We start from the raw sequence: 17545 nt of genomic DNA, 5'->3' as shown, positions 1-17545 counted from the left end.
GATCTATAATATGTTGGGCTGATCCTAGTTCCTCATAGTTCTGGTGTTGAATTCAGCATAAAGACATAAGCGACTGTGATAAGAAGCAAATCGTTATGACCAGACAACAGCAAAGGGTGCTTAGCCATTGTGGGTACCTACAGACGGTGGTCAGAGAAGGGACAAGTCGGGAACAGCTGACAGGTTGTTGGCCAGTGAAGATTGTTAGATACCAGAGGAAGATCTAAAAAACCATGCCAGTCAAACTGCAGATCATTTTAATCCTGGTAATGAGCAGTATGTGTCACACACAAATTATCAAAGGTTGTGTACTTGAGGCCAGTCAAGGTGCCCATGCCAGCTCCTGTCCACCATTGAAAACACCTATAGTGGCACACGGCATTGGAACTAGACGTCGAAGCAATGGAAGAAGGTTGACCAGTCGGGCAAACTGTTTCTCCAAGGTTACAAGGGCAGCCAGGGACGGGCACGTGGGTAACCTAGCACCTCACAACATACAGAAGCTAAGGGATCAGGTAATTCACAAGGCTTTCACTGTTGGGCCCTTGAGCAAGACCCTTAACTCCTAATTGATTAGACTATATACTGTCACAATACTGTAAGTCGCTTTTGATAAAAGCGTCTGCTAAATGCTGATAATGTAAATGACCTTTATTACCCTTTTTTCAGAAATTCTATTTATAGTATGTAGAATCTTATTAATGAACACGAAACAATTGCTAATGCATTGTTTATTTTAAACAGCCTTAATTCTAAGAAGCCCAAATTTGAAGGCGTTATTGTGGGCGTCTGACTCTGACTCTGACTCCGACAACAATGCATACTGTTAAATATAAATCAATAATTAACAAGGAATCACTTCCCGTCTTCACAGACGAGAATCGTTGCGTGGCAGCATAATGTGATTAATGATTGGACATTTTCATCACCTACAGACGCGCTACATGGCTTCTCCATTTTTCTCTCCCCCGCCTGGTCTCTATGATGGGGTCTGCCACCTCTCCATGTTCATCTCTCCTCGCTACATGAGCATTCGCCTTCTCCTACCCTCCTCTCTCTCTCCATTTCCCTCTCGATTTCTGCCACTAATTAGCCCTTAATTAACAAGATACACTCGGAACAGTAATTAGCTCTCCCCCCCACACGCTGCCAGCCACATCCATCTACCCCAGCGGCATTCCCGTCTGCCTCCAATCAGCGGTGCCGTCATTAGCACCAAGGCCGGGGTGGGCACCGCATGCCATCCTCATCCTCTGTTCCCTCTGCTCCTCAAAAACACGCTGGCCCACCCAAACATTATGAAAAGAGTTTCATTCGGAATCAAATGACCATTTTCCACTACAGTGTGAAACTTTGCTGAATGACACTAATAATGGTGTCACCATTGTGTAGATGGTAGTATTAATGTTTTACAGCTCCAGGGTGTGGGTTTGATCCTTTTTGGATGTATTCTGTCTCATGTGTTAGTGTGTGTCCACATATGATTCCTTTTTAGAGACAGTGGTAGCCTAGTGAGTAGAGCTTTGGGCTATCAATTGAAAAAGTTGAGAGCTCAAATCCCAGCTCTGCTTTGCAGCCACTGTTGGGCCCTTGAGAAAGGCCCTTAATAATCTTGGCTCCAGGGGTGCTGTACAATGGCTGACCCTGAGCTCTGCGCTCTGGGATATGCGAAGAAAGTATTTTGTTATACTGTACATGTGTATATGTACAGTATATATGACAAATAAAGGTATGCTATTCTATTCTATGCTATACATACTCCAGTATTCATAAATCTCTCAATATATGCCAGCAGGTAGACTGACTCCACTTTGTTGGCTCGATTGGCTGTTTTAATGTGTCCCTACAGTAGGTGTAAGTATGTGATTGTGAATGAGTGGATACATCTTTATATTACAAAGCTTATCCTAAAGAACATCAGTCTATCTGTCTATCAATTTAGCCATCCATTCATCCATCTATTCATCCATCCATCCATTTATCGATCCATCCGTTTATCCATCCATCCATCCATCCATCCATCCATTTATCGATCCATCCGTTTATCCATCCATCCATCCATCCATCTATTTATCCATCCATCCGTTTATCCATCCATCCATCCATCCATCTATCCATCCAACCATCCATTTATCGATCCATCCGTTTATCCATCCATCCATCCATCTGTTTATCCATCCATCCATTCATCTATCCATCTGTTTATCCATCCATCCATTCATCCATCCATCTGTTTATCCATCCATCCATTCATCGATTTATCCATTCATCCATCCATCCATCCAACAATTTATAGATAGACATATAGATTCAACTATTCCATACATCCATCCATTCATCCATCCATTTTTTCATTCATCCATCCATCCATCCATCCATTTATCCATCCATCCAGCCATTTATTTATTCATCCATTTATCCATCCATCCATCCATCCATTTATCCAACAATTTATCCATCCATCCATCCATCCATCCATCCATTTATTCATCCATCCATCCATCCATCCATTTATTCATCCATCCATCCATTTATCCATCCAGCCAGCCATTTATCCATCCATCCATTTATCCATCCATCCAACAATTTATCCATCCATTTATCCATTCATCCATCCATCCAACAATTTATCCATCCATCCATCCATTTATCCATCCATCCAACAATTTATCCATCCATCCATCCATCTATTTATCCATCCATCCATTTATTCATTCATCCATTTATCCATCCATCCATTTATCCATCCATCCATTCATCCAACAATTTATCCATCCATTTATCCATTCATCCATCCATCCAACAATTTATCCATCCATCCATCCATCCATCCAACAATTTATCCATCCATTTATCCATCCATCCATCCATCCAACAATTTATCCATCCATTTATCCATCCATCCATCCATCCATCCATCCAACAATTTATCCATCCATTTATCCATCCATCCATCCAACAATTTATCCATCCATCCATCCATCCATCCATCCATCCATCCATCCATCCAACAATTTATCCATCCATTTATCCATCCATCCATCCAACAATTTATCCATCCATCCCTTCATCCATCCAAACCCCAATCAGTTCATCCCATCTCTTTAGACTAATCCAGAAACAGACTTGTAGATGATTGTATTTTACGTTAATTATTCTTTTTTTTTACCCCAGAATAAAAAGCTCATTAATTCTTACAGTCTCTAATGAGTCAAATCTTATTCAAAAATTACTATGCAGATGGCCTCCCTAAAATAGTTCCACCAAAGTCTAAAACATCTCGCAATAATACATTCTCGCCCATCTGTCTTGCCGCAGTTTGCAGTGACTTTATCCGTGTTTTGTCTTTTGTTTCCTCGCTCTGCCTTTCTCTTTCCTGTTGCCTCCTTCCATCGCTCTAATTTCACAAACGCGCTCCTCAGCGTGAGGCAGGAGCTTTCTGCCGCTCCCTCCCTCCGAGAGACGCCCTTCCCCTACGGGCACCGCAAGATTAATATTCCTGCACCCAACAAGATAATTACCGACACTAATTAGACATGATTATGCGAATTTGATACACTTATTACTCCCGCTAATGGCTAGGATGCATTAGGCTAACAAGAGCCTGTGCTAGCTGAGTTTACTTTGCGCCGAGGAGGAAGACAAGACGCCTCGGCACAATCAGGAGCAATTCGTTAGTAATTGAAAGAATAGAGGGTATTCTTATGTCTGTCAGTTCGGAGACATGTAATCACATCAGTATTGTTGACGGGAGCGTTTTATTGCTTCTGTCATAATATTGCCCCTGACTGCTTCTCGCGCATCTCTCGCGACGTGTTTAAGCAAGAGCGAATGAAATTAAATAATGCTGCGGGGCGATTATCACTCGGATAAACGCTTCTCCTGCTGGATGTTATTGGTAATTACTACCAATTGTTTTTACTGGAGCTCCTTGATTCTAAACTTCAGCAGCTCGTACATACGGGTGACAAGCTAAGAAAAAAAGAACAACGTTCTGAGCCATGTTGGTACAAAGACTTTCCCACAAATGGAGTTCTGATGATGGTGGTGGAGCTTTGTCCTAGATGTTGCTCCAAAATGTCCAACTAGGTTGAGACCTGTTGACTCTGATTTCCATCACTTTAATACTCATTTAAAACTATTCTCCTGCCCTGCAGGTGGGTCACAGGCATCTGGGATGAGACCACTCCCATCAAAATAAAAATGTCACTACATTCAGACGTTATAACATGATAATCAGATATGTCTGATTATAAAGTAACCTGTCAGGCTGTAGAGTGACATGTCACTATGCAAACATCACTTTATAATCAGGCATGTCACTTTACAATCTGACATGTCACTTGACAATCAGACATGTCACTGTAATCAGACATGTCACTCTATAATCAGACATGCCACTTTACAGTCAGACATGTCATTTTATAATCAGACATGCTACTTTATATTCAGACATGCTACTTTACAGACATGTCACTTTATAATCAGACATGCTACTTTACAGTCGTCACTTTATAATCAGAGATGTCATTTTAAAATCAAACATGTCACTTTATAATCAGAGATGTCATTTTAAAATCAAACATGCCTCTTTATAATCAGACATGTCACTTTATAATCAGGCATGTCACTTTAAAATCAGACATGTCACTTTTTAATCAGACATGCCTCTTTATAATCAGACCTGTCACTCTATAATCAGACCTGTCACTCTATAATCAAACATGTCACTTTACAGTCAGACATGTCACTTTACAATTAGACATGCTACTTTACAAATGTCACTTTATAATTAGATGTCACTTTATAATTACACATGTTACTTTACAATTAGACATGTTACTTTACAATCAGACCTGTCACTCTATAATCAGACCTGTCACTCTATAATCAAACATGTCACTTTACAGTCAGACATGTCACTTTACAATTAGACATGCTACTTTACAAATGTCACTTTATAATTAGATGTAACTTTATAATTACACATGTTACTTTACAATTAGACATGTTACTTTACAATCAGACCTGTCACTCTATAATCAGACCTGTCACTCTATAATCAAACATGTCACTTTACAGTCAGACATGTCACTTTACAATTAGACATGCTACTTTACAAATGTCACTTTATAATTAGATGTAACTTTATAATTACACATGTTACTTTACAATTAGACATGTTACTTTACAATCAGACCTGTCACTTTATAGTCAGATTTTATAATCAGACATGGTACTTCACAGACATGTCACCTTATAATTAAACATGTTACTTCACAATCAGACATATTACTTTCCAGACATGTCACTTAAATCTGATTCTGATTCTGATTTATAATCAGATTTTATAATCAGACCTGTCACTGTATAATCAGACATGTCACATTACAACTAAGAAATAATTGTTTAGTTAATATTTAAGATAAAGTAGCTATATGGTCACAATTATGTAAAAATGTGTTGTTGTTTTTTTAACTGCTGTAAATAATGCATGTAAATCATTCAGTTACCTCGTTCATCTCCATCAAGAATTCAACAATCATCTCTAATTGTCAAATTTGATGCTAATGATTGATGAATTAAACATGTCTATCAATTAGTCCCGCCGAACAATTCTGCATAAAAGGAGAGATAATGTAATTACCAGGAGAGAATAATCAGAGGAGAATGTGAGCTGGAGCTCTGTACTCACACCCCGCTTCACCACTTCAGAACCGTCCCCTCCACCAGGGTTATTCTAACTCCATAAACACTGACGTGACACGCCGCCACCCAGAGCACACGCACGCAAACCCGGACACACACACACAAAACACAGCACATCACAAACATTACACACACAACACAGCACATTACAAACACTTCACACACGCACGCACAATCACACACACATTACAGACACAGACACACACACACAAATCACAGCACATCACAAACATTACACACACAACACACACAACACAGCACATTACAGGCACATACACACAACACAGACCATCACAGCACAAACACTCAGGCACACACAACACAGCACAAACACTCAGGCACACACAACACAGAACACTCAGACACAAATACGAGCTGCACACACAACACAGCACACATGGACACACACACTTACACACACAACACAGCACACACAGACACAAATACGAGCTGCACACACAACACAGCACACATGGACACACACACTTACACACAACACAGCACACACAGACACAAATACGAGCTGCACACACAACACAGCACACATGGACACACACACTTACACACACAACACAGCACACACAGACACAAATACGAGCTGCACACACAACACAGCACACATGGACACACACACTTACACACACAACACAGAACACTCAGACACAAATACGAGCTGCACACACAACACAGCACACACAGACACACTACATATATCAAACACACTATACTGTATACATATACATGTACACATACACTATATACACTCACACACACACTATGCCTCTCCACTCCTAGCTAAAGGGTTCTGGGCTTAAACCTTCAAAATCCTTGCTTCAAATCCTTTTTTATCCTTTATTTAACATGTTCTCTATGTTTGTGTACATAAATGTCTGTGTAGCTTGTAATAACAATTTTATAAGCTATTTTTTTCTTTTTTTCTTCTTCTTTGTAGTGCTTGATTTTTGTCAAGATGGTCAAAATAAATCATGCTGTAGACTACTATTATTACCTTTTATTATTGTTGTAATCTATTTTGTTCAATGTATATATTTTTAATATTGCTATTTTATTTCTTATTTTATTATTATTATTATTAACTCAATATATCTATACAAGTTCATATATTATAATTAATATATTTATTATTATTATACACCTTATATATTACTATTATTTTATAATTTATAATATAATTGTTATTATAATTTTATATATACATTATTTTTGTTATTATTATTATCTAACTCAATATATATATATATATATACATGCTCATATATTATAATTAATATTTTTATTATTGTTATTATATACCTTATATAATTACTATTATTTTATAACTTATAATTGTTGTTATTACAATTTTATACATGCATTATTATTGTTTATATTATTATCTAACTCAATATATCTATACATGGTCATATATTATATCTAATATTTTTATTGTTATTATATACCTTATATAATTACTATTATTTTATAACTTATAATTATTACTATTTTATATATGCATTATTATTGTTATTATTAAGATTGTTGCATGTCTATATATATATATATACACATATTATAATTTACACTTACTGTATTTATATAATTTATATAATTAGTATTACTAAATTATAATAGTATTGTTGTTATACTATTTTATTTATGCATTATTATTATTATTATTATATATTATAATTTATATTCTTATAATATATACATACATTTATACATATATAATATATATATACATATATATATACATATATACATATATATATATATATATACATATATATATATATATATACATATATATATATATATATATATATATATATGTATATATTATAAGAATATAAATAACACTTCTCTTATTAAGTAACACTTCTCTTATTAAAAGACTCTTTTCTGATTGCTGGACAGCAAATTAGCATAAACAGCTCCTAGCATAAGTAGCTCTGTCGCCACCGCTGCTCTCTTAGTGAGCTATAAGGTGAGAATTTAGTGGACACAGATAAGCTCTCGGTGTCGGCTATTATTCCTCATCGCTCCTCATTCCTCCTTGTTCCTGCAGCTTTTCAGATGGCTGATGAGGCGTGCGGTCACGGGGCCACGGAGCCCTGACCCGTGAGCCGCCACTGTCATTATGTACAAGTACAGAGATAATGAGGCATCCATGCTAATGCACAGAGAGGGAGGGGGTGCTGAAGAGACAGAGGGAGGGTCGGGGTCGGATGGTCTGCTGCCCGGGCCAAAGGATCGAGTAGTGATGTAGGGGTGAGGACCAGAATTAGGTCTGATGAGGGGTAACAGATCTACATTGTTGATGTGCTGTAGGTGCAATTTGAGTTTGTGACATTTAGATTCAAGAGTTCAAACATTAACGGAGGCTTTCTTGACACTATAAATATGCTCTTTTGACTGAATGGGCACAAATTCCCACAGACGTACCTCAAAGTCTTGTGAAAAGCCTTATAAAAAGAGGTCGCTCTATTTTAATACTATTTGTCTTTGAAATGGGATGTCCAACAAGCTTATATTCAGGTGTCCAAATACTTTTGGCCATATAGCATATTAACGTTAAACATTTGGCAAAGCACTAACCCCTTTATCCTGGTCAGGATCACTAATTATGCTTCCACAGTTAGTGCACTAATTAGGTAAATGATTCAGTACTGTCTAGTGGACTTTAAAACACTTTTTTAATCACTGAAGTTTCTTTGCACTACGTCTTAAGACAACGTTGACCGTCTAAGCAAATCCACGCCAAGTTTGGTTCCAGCAGCCTGTATGCCAAAATCTCACCCAAATTTTCCCAGACTTATTTTTTTATGTTTATTTTGCAGAGATTTATGAACTGAGTTTTTAATCTGACTGCCTACAGATGGCAACAGACAAAAAAAAACGCTTTAATATAAATACAAATGAATACAAGCGTATCTGAATATGACACGCCCGCTACAACACACCAGCATATTCAGCGCTCAAGGAGGTGTCATCGATTAGGTCTGATGGGCAGGACCATTAGCGCTTTGCTATCACGTATCTGTCTGTGGTGAAACAAGCGGAGCATCATATTTAAAACGGTTCCGGTGAGTACTAAGCAGAAAGATTACAGGCAGCCTCACGTCGACAGACTCCTTTTTACTTCCAGGACACATGCGTTCATTTACTTACTCCCCCCCGTACCCTCTCAGACTATTTCTCTCTCCCCTTTCTATCTTTTGTATGCCCCCTCCCTGCCAAAGCGTCCCTAATGGTCTTTAGTCTTTTAGGGAGGGGGGCTGAATGAATTACAGGCAAGAGGGAAAGACAGCGCTCAGCTAGAGTGCCATGAATGAAAAATTACCCCTTTGTTCGCTCGCATCAATTGCATGCCTAATGAAATCAAAATCAGATTGCATAATCAAGTGTAGGGCCCGGACTCGGGCGGAGGGGCCGCGGTGCACAGCAGCCTGCGCTGTCTCTCTCGAGTGGAAATTAACACAATTTCAAAAGGATCAGGGGGAAAATGGGCTGTGTCAAAAACTGGCTGAGCACCAAGCACCAAGGGATCGGGAGAAGAGACGTCGCTTAAAGACTTCCAGGAGAGCTGAGGCGCCCACCGCCAAACTACCGAAACAATCACACATTACCACAAACTACCACAAAATACTACAAACTACCATAGATACCCTAAACAACCACAAATCCCCCAAACTACCACAAACTCCCAAAAACAACCACACATTACCAATAAACTACCAAAACAACCACAAACTATCACAAACAACAAAACGTAACCATAAACTCACAAATGCTACTACAAACTCCCACAAACTCCCAAAACAGCCTCACATTACTACAAACTCCCAAAGCAGCCTCACATTACTACAAACTCACAACTATTACTACAAACTCACAACTACTACTACAAACTCCCACAAACTCCCAAAACAGCCTCACATTACTACAAACTCCCAAAACAGCCTCACATTACTACAAACTCACAACTACTACTACAAACTACCACAAACTCCCAAAACAGCCTCACATTACTACAAACTCACAAATGCTACTACAAACTCCCACAAACTCCCAAAACAGCCTCACATTACTACAAACTCACAACTACTACTACAAACTACCACAAACTCCCAAAACAGCCTCACATTACTACAAACTCACAAATGCTACTACAAACTCCCACAAACTCCCAAAACAGCCTCACATTACTACAAACTCACAACTACTACTACAAACTACCACAAACTCCCAAAACAGCCTCACATTACTACAAACTCACAACTACTACTACAAACTACCACAAACTCCCAAAACAGCCTCACATTACTACAAACTCACAACTACTACTACAAACTACCACAAACTCCCAACACAGCCTCACATTACTACAAACTCACAACTACTACTACAAACTACCACAAACTCCCAACAGCCTCACATTACTACAAACTCCCAAAACAGCCTCACATTACTACAAACTCACAACTACTACTACAAACTACCACAAACTCCCAAAACAGCCTCACATTACTACAAACTCACAACTACTACTACAAACTACCACAAACTCCCAACAGCCTCACATTACTACAAACTCACAACTACTACTACAAACTACCACAAACTCCCAACAGCCTCACATTACTACAAACTCCCAAAACAGCCTCACATTACTACAAACTCACAACTACTACTACAAACTACCACAAACTCCCAACAGCCTCACATTACTACAAACTCCCAAAACAGCCTCACATTACTACAAACTACCACAAACTTCCAAAACAACCCCACATTACTACAAACTCCAAAAACTACTACAAATTACCAAAAACAACCACCAATCTATCACAAATAACCACAAACAACCACACACTTACACAAACTCCAGGAAAAACTATCACAAACAACCACTAACTACCACAAACTTCCAAACAAATACTAACTACCACAAACTACCAAATAACCACAAACAACCACTAACTACCACAAACTACCAAATAACCACTAACTACCACAAACTATCAAACAAATACTAACTACCACATAACCACAAACAACCACTAACTACCACAAACTATCAAACAAATACTAACTACCACAAACTACCAAATAACCACAAACAACCACTAACTACCACAAACTACCAAATAACCACTAACTACCACAAACTATCAAACAAATACTAACTACCACATAACCACAAACAACCACTAACTACCACAAACTATCAAACAAATACTAACTTCCACAAACTACCAAATAACCACAAACAACCACTAACTACCACAAACTATCAAACAAACACTAACTACCACAAACTACCAAATAACCACAAACAACCACTAACTACCACAAACTATCAAACAACCACTAACTACCACAAACTGCCAAACAAATACTAACTACCACAAACTACCAAATAACCACAAACAACCACTAACTACCACAAACTATCAAACAAACACTAACTACCACAAACTGCCAAACAAATACTAACTACCACAAACTACAAAATAACCACAAACAACCACTAACTACCACAAACTACCAAATAACCACAAACAACCACTAACTACCACAAACTACCAAATAACCACAAACAGTCTCAAACAAACAAAAACCTCTTTGTCACCTAATTCCAAAACCATGGCCATTAATACATCAAACTAGTCTGTATAGGAAAGGGCCTTCCCCAACACGTTCCCACTAAGTTGGAAGCATACATACATATGGACAAAGGTACTAGGACACCCACAGTCTGGATGACACGACTGCACATCCCGAACCTCTTTGGATGGGGTCCAAACCCCTGCGCTTCAGGTTATTTTGTCAGAGTTACTATAATTCCCAGCAGCCCTTTCACTGCTGTCTTCGACTGCACAAAAGCAATTAGGCTGGACTGTAACACTGCTACACAGACGGTGGATCCCTACAGAATAGAGCGTCTAATCTCGATTATTTACTTTTAATGTAAACCCCCCAAATCCAATTACACCTTTCGCTTTACCCCGTCGGGGCCGAGTCTCCTGAGGAGCTGGATAGGAAATGTCTTCATTTCTGCTCCACTAATGAAAATACTCTCCCAGATCACATGACCAAATAGATTTGGTCCAACGGCTTTACCAGCACAGTACTTTTCATTCCTGAATATACAGGTGAAGTTAAAAATGTACATGTACACTTTATTGCCAAAAGTATGTGGACGCCTGACTATTAGCATGTTGGACAGCTCGTTGTGAAACCATTGAGTGCCTGTTCACTCCAGACTGCATTTTTTTCTGCAAGGTTGATGTTCAATGGGAAAGCCAGGCTCGCAGTGGGCATTCCAATTCATCCTGAAGGTGTTCATTTGGACCTCGGTTTGTCATGCTGGAACAAGACGCCTCCTTCCCCAAACTGTTTGCTTTGCAGAGGTAATCATAGCATATGATCTATTTCCATAAATGACTTTACACACCAAACGTACATAATAAAGTGACCTCTACATACTTTTGACTCATCTGATTGCTTGGTAATGAAATGTAAGTAAATGTAAGTAAGCGCTCACCTGTGGCTCCGATGCCCAGCTGTAGCGTGCTCCGGTCCTTGCTTAACCCGTTAGTTTTGGGACTGGCGGTTGGTGCAACCGTAGCCACGGCCCTGGGCGGCCTCTTCCCCGGGACTTTCACCGTCGTCCTCAGCAAATCGATTTCTTTACCGTGGACGTTCTGCATATAATCCTGAGGAAACATTCAACAAAGAAAAGATTAAAGGGTGTGTGATGCACAGCTTCAAAGACCAGGGTTTAGTTTTCCGGTCCTGTTAACGTATGTGTGCATGTCCACCCTCAAAAAACATACACTATATGGCCAAAAGTATTCAGACACCTGACAACGAGCTTGTTGGACATCACATTTTACAACTAAATGGTATTTAAATTAAATTACCTCTATGTGATGTTTTTAGTTATACTAGCTAAGAAAGCATCTCACAAGACTTGAACTATGTCTGTGGGAATTTGTGCCCATTCATTTGTATGGCTAAGCACTGATGTTGGTCAAGAAAGCCTTGATTGATGTTCCAGTTCATTCCAGAGCAGGTCAGAGCTCTGTGCAGTCCACTGGAGGTTCTTTAATCATTTACATTTTCAGCATTTAGCAGACGCTTTTATCCAAAGCGACTTACACAATGAGTGGAACACGATGAGCAATTGAGGGTTAAGGGCCTTGCTCAGGGACCCAACAGTGGCAACTTGGTGGTGGGGCTTGAACCAGCAACTTTCAGTTTACTAGTCCAGTACCTTAACCACTGAGCTATCACTGGCCCTCTAATCCATCTAAATCTTTGCTTTATGCACAGGAGCACAGTAATGCTGGAACAGAAAGGGGCCTTCCCTAAACTGGATGCATATCATTTGCTTTATATAATAGATTTATTACACCTGTTAGCAGCTGTTGTGGCTGAAACATACAGTATAAATTCGATAATTAGACGGGGTGTCCCAATACTTATGTCTGTCCTTGCTCCAGACCCACTGCAGACCTGATCAGAATGCGGTTAAGGCAAATACTAAAACACAGCAGGCAGCGTGAGTGCTGCACAGCCCCAAAAACCTTGCTTCAATCCTGATCTCCAGATGCTATCCAGATGCTTTTAATTATGACTGATACAATTGGAGCAATTGAGGGTTAAGGGCCCTGTTTAGGGGCCCAACAATGGCAACTTGACGAAGGTGGGGCTTTAACCAGCAACCTTCTGATTATTAGTCCAGTACTTTAACCACTGAGCTAGCACTGCCCCTACCAGCTACCAATGTTTTTTTTAATTAAGCATGTTCTCCAGGCATACGCATTTGGACGTGCACTTCCCCCGAGTGTCTAGATTTCCTCCCACCTCCCAGCAACATGCAGAAGGTAGATTAGATTAGATAGAATGCTTAATTTCATGTTCATTAGGCTTAAATGATATTAGTGAGGGTTTAATCCTCACCTCTGTTGATCATCTGTGTCAAATTTCTCATGCACCCTGTTTGTACCTCATTAAAAACATGCCAGTAGGTAGATTGGCTTCTCTAATTTGGCCCTCAGTGTTCCCGGGACATGCTAACACACCACAATTATCCTCGGACCATTTCTGAGCCGAGCGCCGAGCTCTCAGGGTTTCTAAACGACCGAGCGTGGAGTTCTCCCAGAACTTCCGACTAATTGAGCGACCTGACTTTTCCAAAAAATTGGGCAGCGGGGTCAGACTCCCGGCGCCAGGCGCGATAGCTTTTTAAAGATCCTGCTCCCATAAAGTGGCGCCGAACGGGCACATCACGAAACAAAAAAAAAGCCTGCGCAATTAACTTCACCTGCCTCTCTGCTTCGGAAGATTAGCAGAATTAGCGCTAACGATTGCAAATAGAGTCATTCTCATTTCAATCTGGTCATTCTATTTGGATGGGGTGTTTGCAACCAACACAAATGGGCTAAGTCAAGGTGAAAATCACCCTGATCAGCAGAAAAGGGGGGAAAAAAAGACCCGAAAAAAAAAAAACCTGCAGAGACTTCGGCCCCTGAAAGCCTGCCGCCATCTCCGTAGCGTTTTTACTGCGCACCATAAAGCACTAATTTCTTCAAAAGCCTCGCTGCTAATTACCCAGTGAGCGCTCTCATTTCACTTTATTGCAGGAATTAACAGCCAGTTCGAGGCGCAGAAAGCTATTAAGATGTGTGATTAAGCCATATTCAATTAGTTTCTGCAAACAATTTAATTGATGTAGCAGACAGAATTAACAGAAGGGGATTGTGGGATGGCTCTGCTGGCTGCAATGCAAAATTAAACAGTTTCTCTCTCTCTCGCTCTCTCTCTCGCTCTCTCTCAGCACTCTCGGTGCAGTTAAATGAAGTGAGTAACTCATGGAAGTTGCAGGATGCGCGAGCCACAGGTGTCCAGCCGCTAATAGCTCGAGCACAAAGTAATAACGCTCTGTCGTCTACAGTACGTCACCCGAGTCACTGAAGGAAACGGTCCGATTCGTATCCGCTTGTTACGCTTCACGTTTTATCTTTCTTTTGAGTTTTAGCGGCGCTTGAGTCACACAGGTTCGTTCGAATCTCTGCTGTGCTGTCAGCCGGTCGGACGTCTACACAGACATGATGGAAAAGGGACGTTTGAAGAGCCTAGACATTTGGAGATGAGCTCGCAGTGCCGGTCCCAAGCCCGGATAAATATATTGAAGGCTGATTCAGCCTGCTCACCTGCTGCATGATTTGGCTTTCTGTTTGACATAGAGAATATGCTAAACTCCTCCAGCCAGCAACCGAACATGGAAACAGAGCAGAGTATGAAACTACAGTACAACCACACTACCTACACATATACAATATAGGACGTCTGTCATTGCAGTTGTGTGATGTAAATTTCCGCTCCCGGAGGAAAACCGTTCCACCTAGGAATCGAACCCAGTGCTACCCACTGAGTCACCGTCCTGCCCTTTTAACCTTTTAACAAAATACGCAGGATCAAAAATATACATACAGCAATATACACCGACCAGGCATAACATTATGACCACTGACAGGTGAAGTGAATTATCTCTTCGGCACTTGTTAGTGGGTGGGATATATTAGGCAGCAAGTGAACATTTTATCCTCGAAGTTGATGTGATAGAAGCAGGAAAAATTTTAATGGCTAGACGACTGGGTCAGAGCATCTCCAAAACTGCAGCTCTTTTGGGGTGTTCCTGTCTGCAGTGGTCAGTATCTATCACAAGTGGTCCAAGGTAGGAACAGTGGTAAACCGGCGACAGGGTCCTGGGCGGCCAAAACTCACTGATGCACATGGGGAGAGATTATTAATGAAAAGATTGTGGGTTCAAATCCAGACTCTGCCATGCAGCCACTGTTGGGCCCTTGAGCAAGGTCATTAACGCTCTCGGCTCCAGGGGCCCCGTACAATGGTTGACTTTGTTCTCTGGCCCCAGATTCCAAACGATACGATACACTGCATTGTGCATGTATATATGTATAGCGGTGTATCTGATCATGATTATTCTACTCTATTATATATAGGAAAAATGATCAAGCGTGAGGATTTGAGCGAGTGTGATGAGGGCCAAATTGTGATGGCTAGACGACTGGGTCAGAGCATCTCTAAAACTGCAGCTCTTTTGGGGTGTTCCCGTCTGCAGTGGTCAGTATCTATCACAAGTGGTCCAAGGTAGGAACAGTGGTAAACCGGCGACAGGGTCATGGGCGGCCAAAACTCACTGATGCACGTGGGGAGAGAAGGCTTGCCCGTGTGGACCAATCCAACAGACGAGCTACTGTAGCTCAAATTGCTGAGAAGGTTAATGCTGGTTCTGATAGAAAGGTGTCAGAATACACAGTGCATCACAGTTTGTTGTGTACAGGATGCATAGCCGCAGACCAGTCAGGGTGCCCATGCTGACCCCTGTCCACTGCCAAAAGCGCCTATAATGGGCACGTGAGTATCGGAACTGGACCACGGAGCAATGGATGAAGGTGGCCTGGTCTGATGAAACATGTTTTCTTTTGAGGTGTTGACTTGGCCTCCAAATTCCATAGATCTCAATCCAATCGAGCATCTGTGAGATGTGCTGGACAAACAAGTCCGATCCATGGAGGCTCCACCTCACAACTTACAGGAGTTAAAAGATCTGCTGCTAGAATCTTGGTGCCAGATACCACAGACTCCATGTCTCAACGGGTCAGGGCTGTTTTGACAGCAGAAGGGGGACCAACACAATAGTACGAAGGTGGTCATAATGTTATGCCTGATCGGTGTATTTGTTGATGTCGAATGTTTTATAATGCTATTTAACTTTGCACAACCTCCAGTTGCTGACTTCTCTGTATATATATATATAAACCGTTATTGGGCTATCAAGGTAAGACTGTGGTCCGTCCCTAAAATCTGCATGACGGTTCCAGTTGGCTACCAAGCTGATGGACAATGAACTAGAACTATTCCCCAGAGTTCCCATTGCTCCTGTTTAAGCCAATTTCTGGTATTGGGAAGAACGACTACAGAGACGCCAACGAAAGAAAATGCATGACCAGATGAGAAGAGAGAAACCGAAAGAAATGAAGCGAGTAAGAGAAAGCAAGCGCTAATGAGAAAGGAGGGAGGAGTGGCCCATTGTGACAGTTTAGAAGGTATAAAGAACATGTAGGGGGTCCTGACAGAGATAAATGCTTCACAAAGATCACACTGTGGCGGCCTGTGGTGAATGCCCTAAGAAATGATCGCAGTCGGTCCAGCCTGTCCGGCCCTTCAAAAGCCCAGAATGGGCAGCAATGAGCTCTACTTGTTCGAGGTTTTTAGCTGCTCTGTGAATCCGCCTGCTTATGAATATTAATTAATGATGCTAATGCTGCCAAATTCCTTTAATCAATAGCCAACCATTAGTCAAGTTAAACGTCAATTAAAACATTTGTTTGTTGCCCAGCTATGTGTAGTGAATGTGGCAGCAATGTGGAACCATAATCAGAACTATTTTAGCATTCAGAATGTACACAATATGTCAGAAAGTATGTAGACACCACTCATTATTAAATTATCAGGAGTTTTAGACACACTTATCATAAAAAGGTGTACAAAAACCATGAGAACATTTTGGGCAAAGCCTTCCTTGTTCCAGCACAGTGTATTTCCCAGGATATCCCGTGTATATCGACCCTGTGGAGCTCCCGACGGACAGTTCTGGTGGAAACAGGAGAGTTGAGGTGCACATTTAATTCTGCCGTGATTTGGGCAGCCGTGGTTTTATGTTTTTTGGATACAATCCGGGTTAGCACCCGAACATCCCTTTCAGACAGCTTCCTCTTGCGTCCACAGTTAATCCTGT

The 17545-nt window shown here is 40.6% G+C and overlaps 1 protein-coding gene across 2 annotated transcripts in view; it reads right to left on the bottom strand.

Moving 5' to 3' along the window:
* The window catches only part of agap3 (ArfGAP with GTPase domain, ankyrin repeat and PH domain 3), a 285199-nt gene that overhangs the window by 57524 nt on the left and 210130 nt on the right, over positions 1-17545 (bottom strand). For both annotated transcript variants that reach the window (XM_062992702.1, XM_062992701.1), the window contains exon 11: positions 12260-12431. In XM_062992702.1, coding sequence (XP_062848772.1) covers positions 12260-12431 — 172 coding nt within the window. The remainder of the gene's footprint in view (positions 1-12259; positions 12432-17545) is intronic.

This window comes from Trichomycterus rosablanca, chromosome 3 (assembly GCF_030014385.1).
Source record: "Trichomycterus rosablanca isolate fTriRos1 chromosome 3, fTriRos1.hap1, whole genome shotgun sequence".
Classification (NCBI taxonomy): Eukaryota; Metazoa; Chordata; class Actinopteri; order Siluriformes; family Trichomycteridae; genus Trichomycterus; species Trichomycterus rosablanca.
Note: the sequence above shows the minus strand (reverse complement) of the source record. Positions and strands in the feature narration are given on the sequence as shown.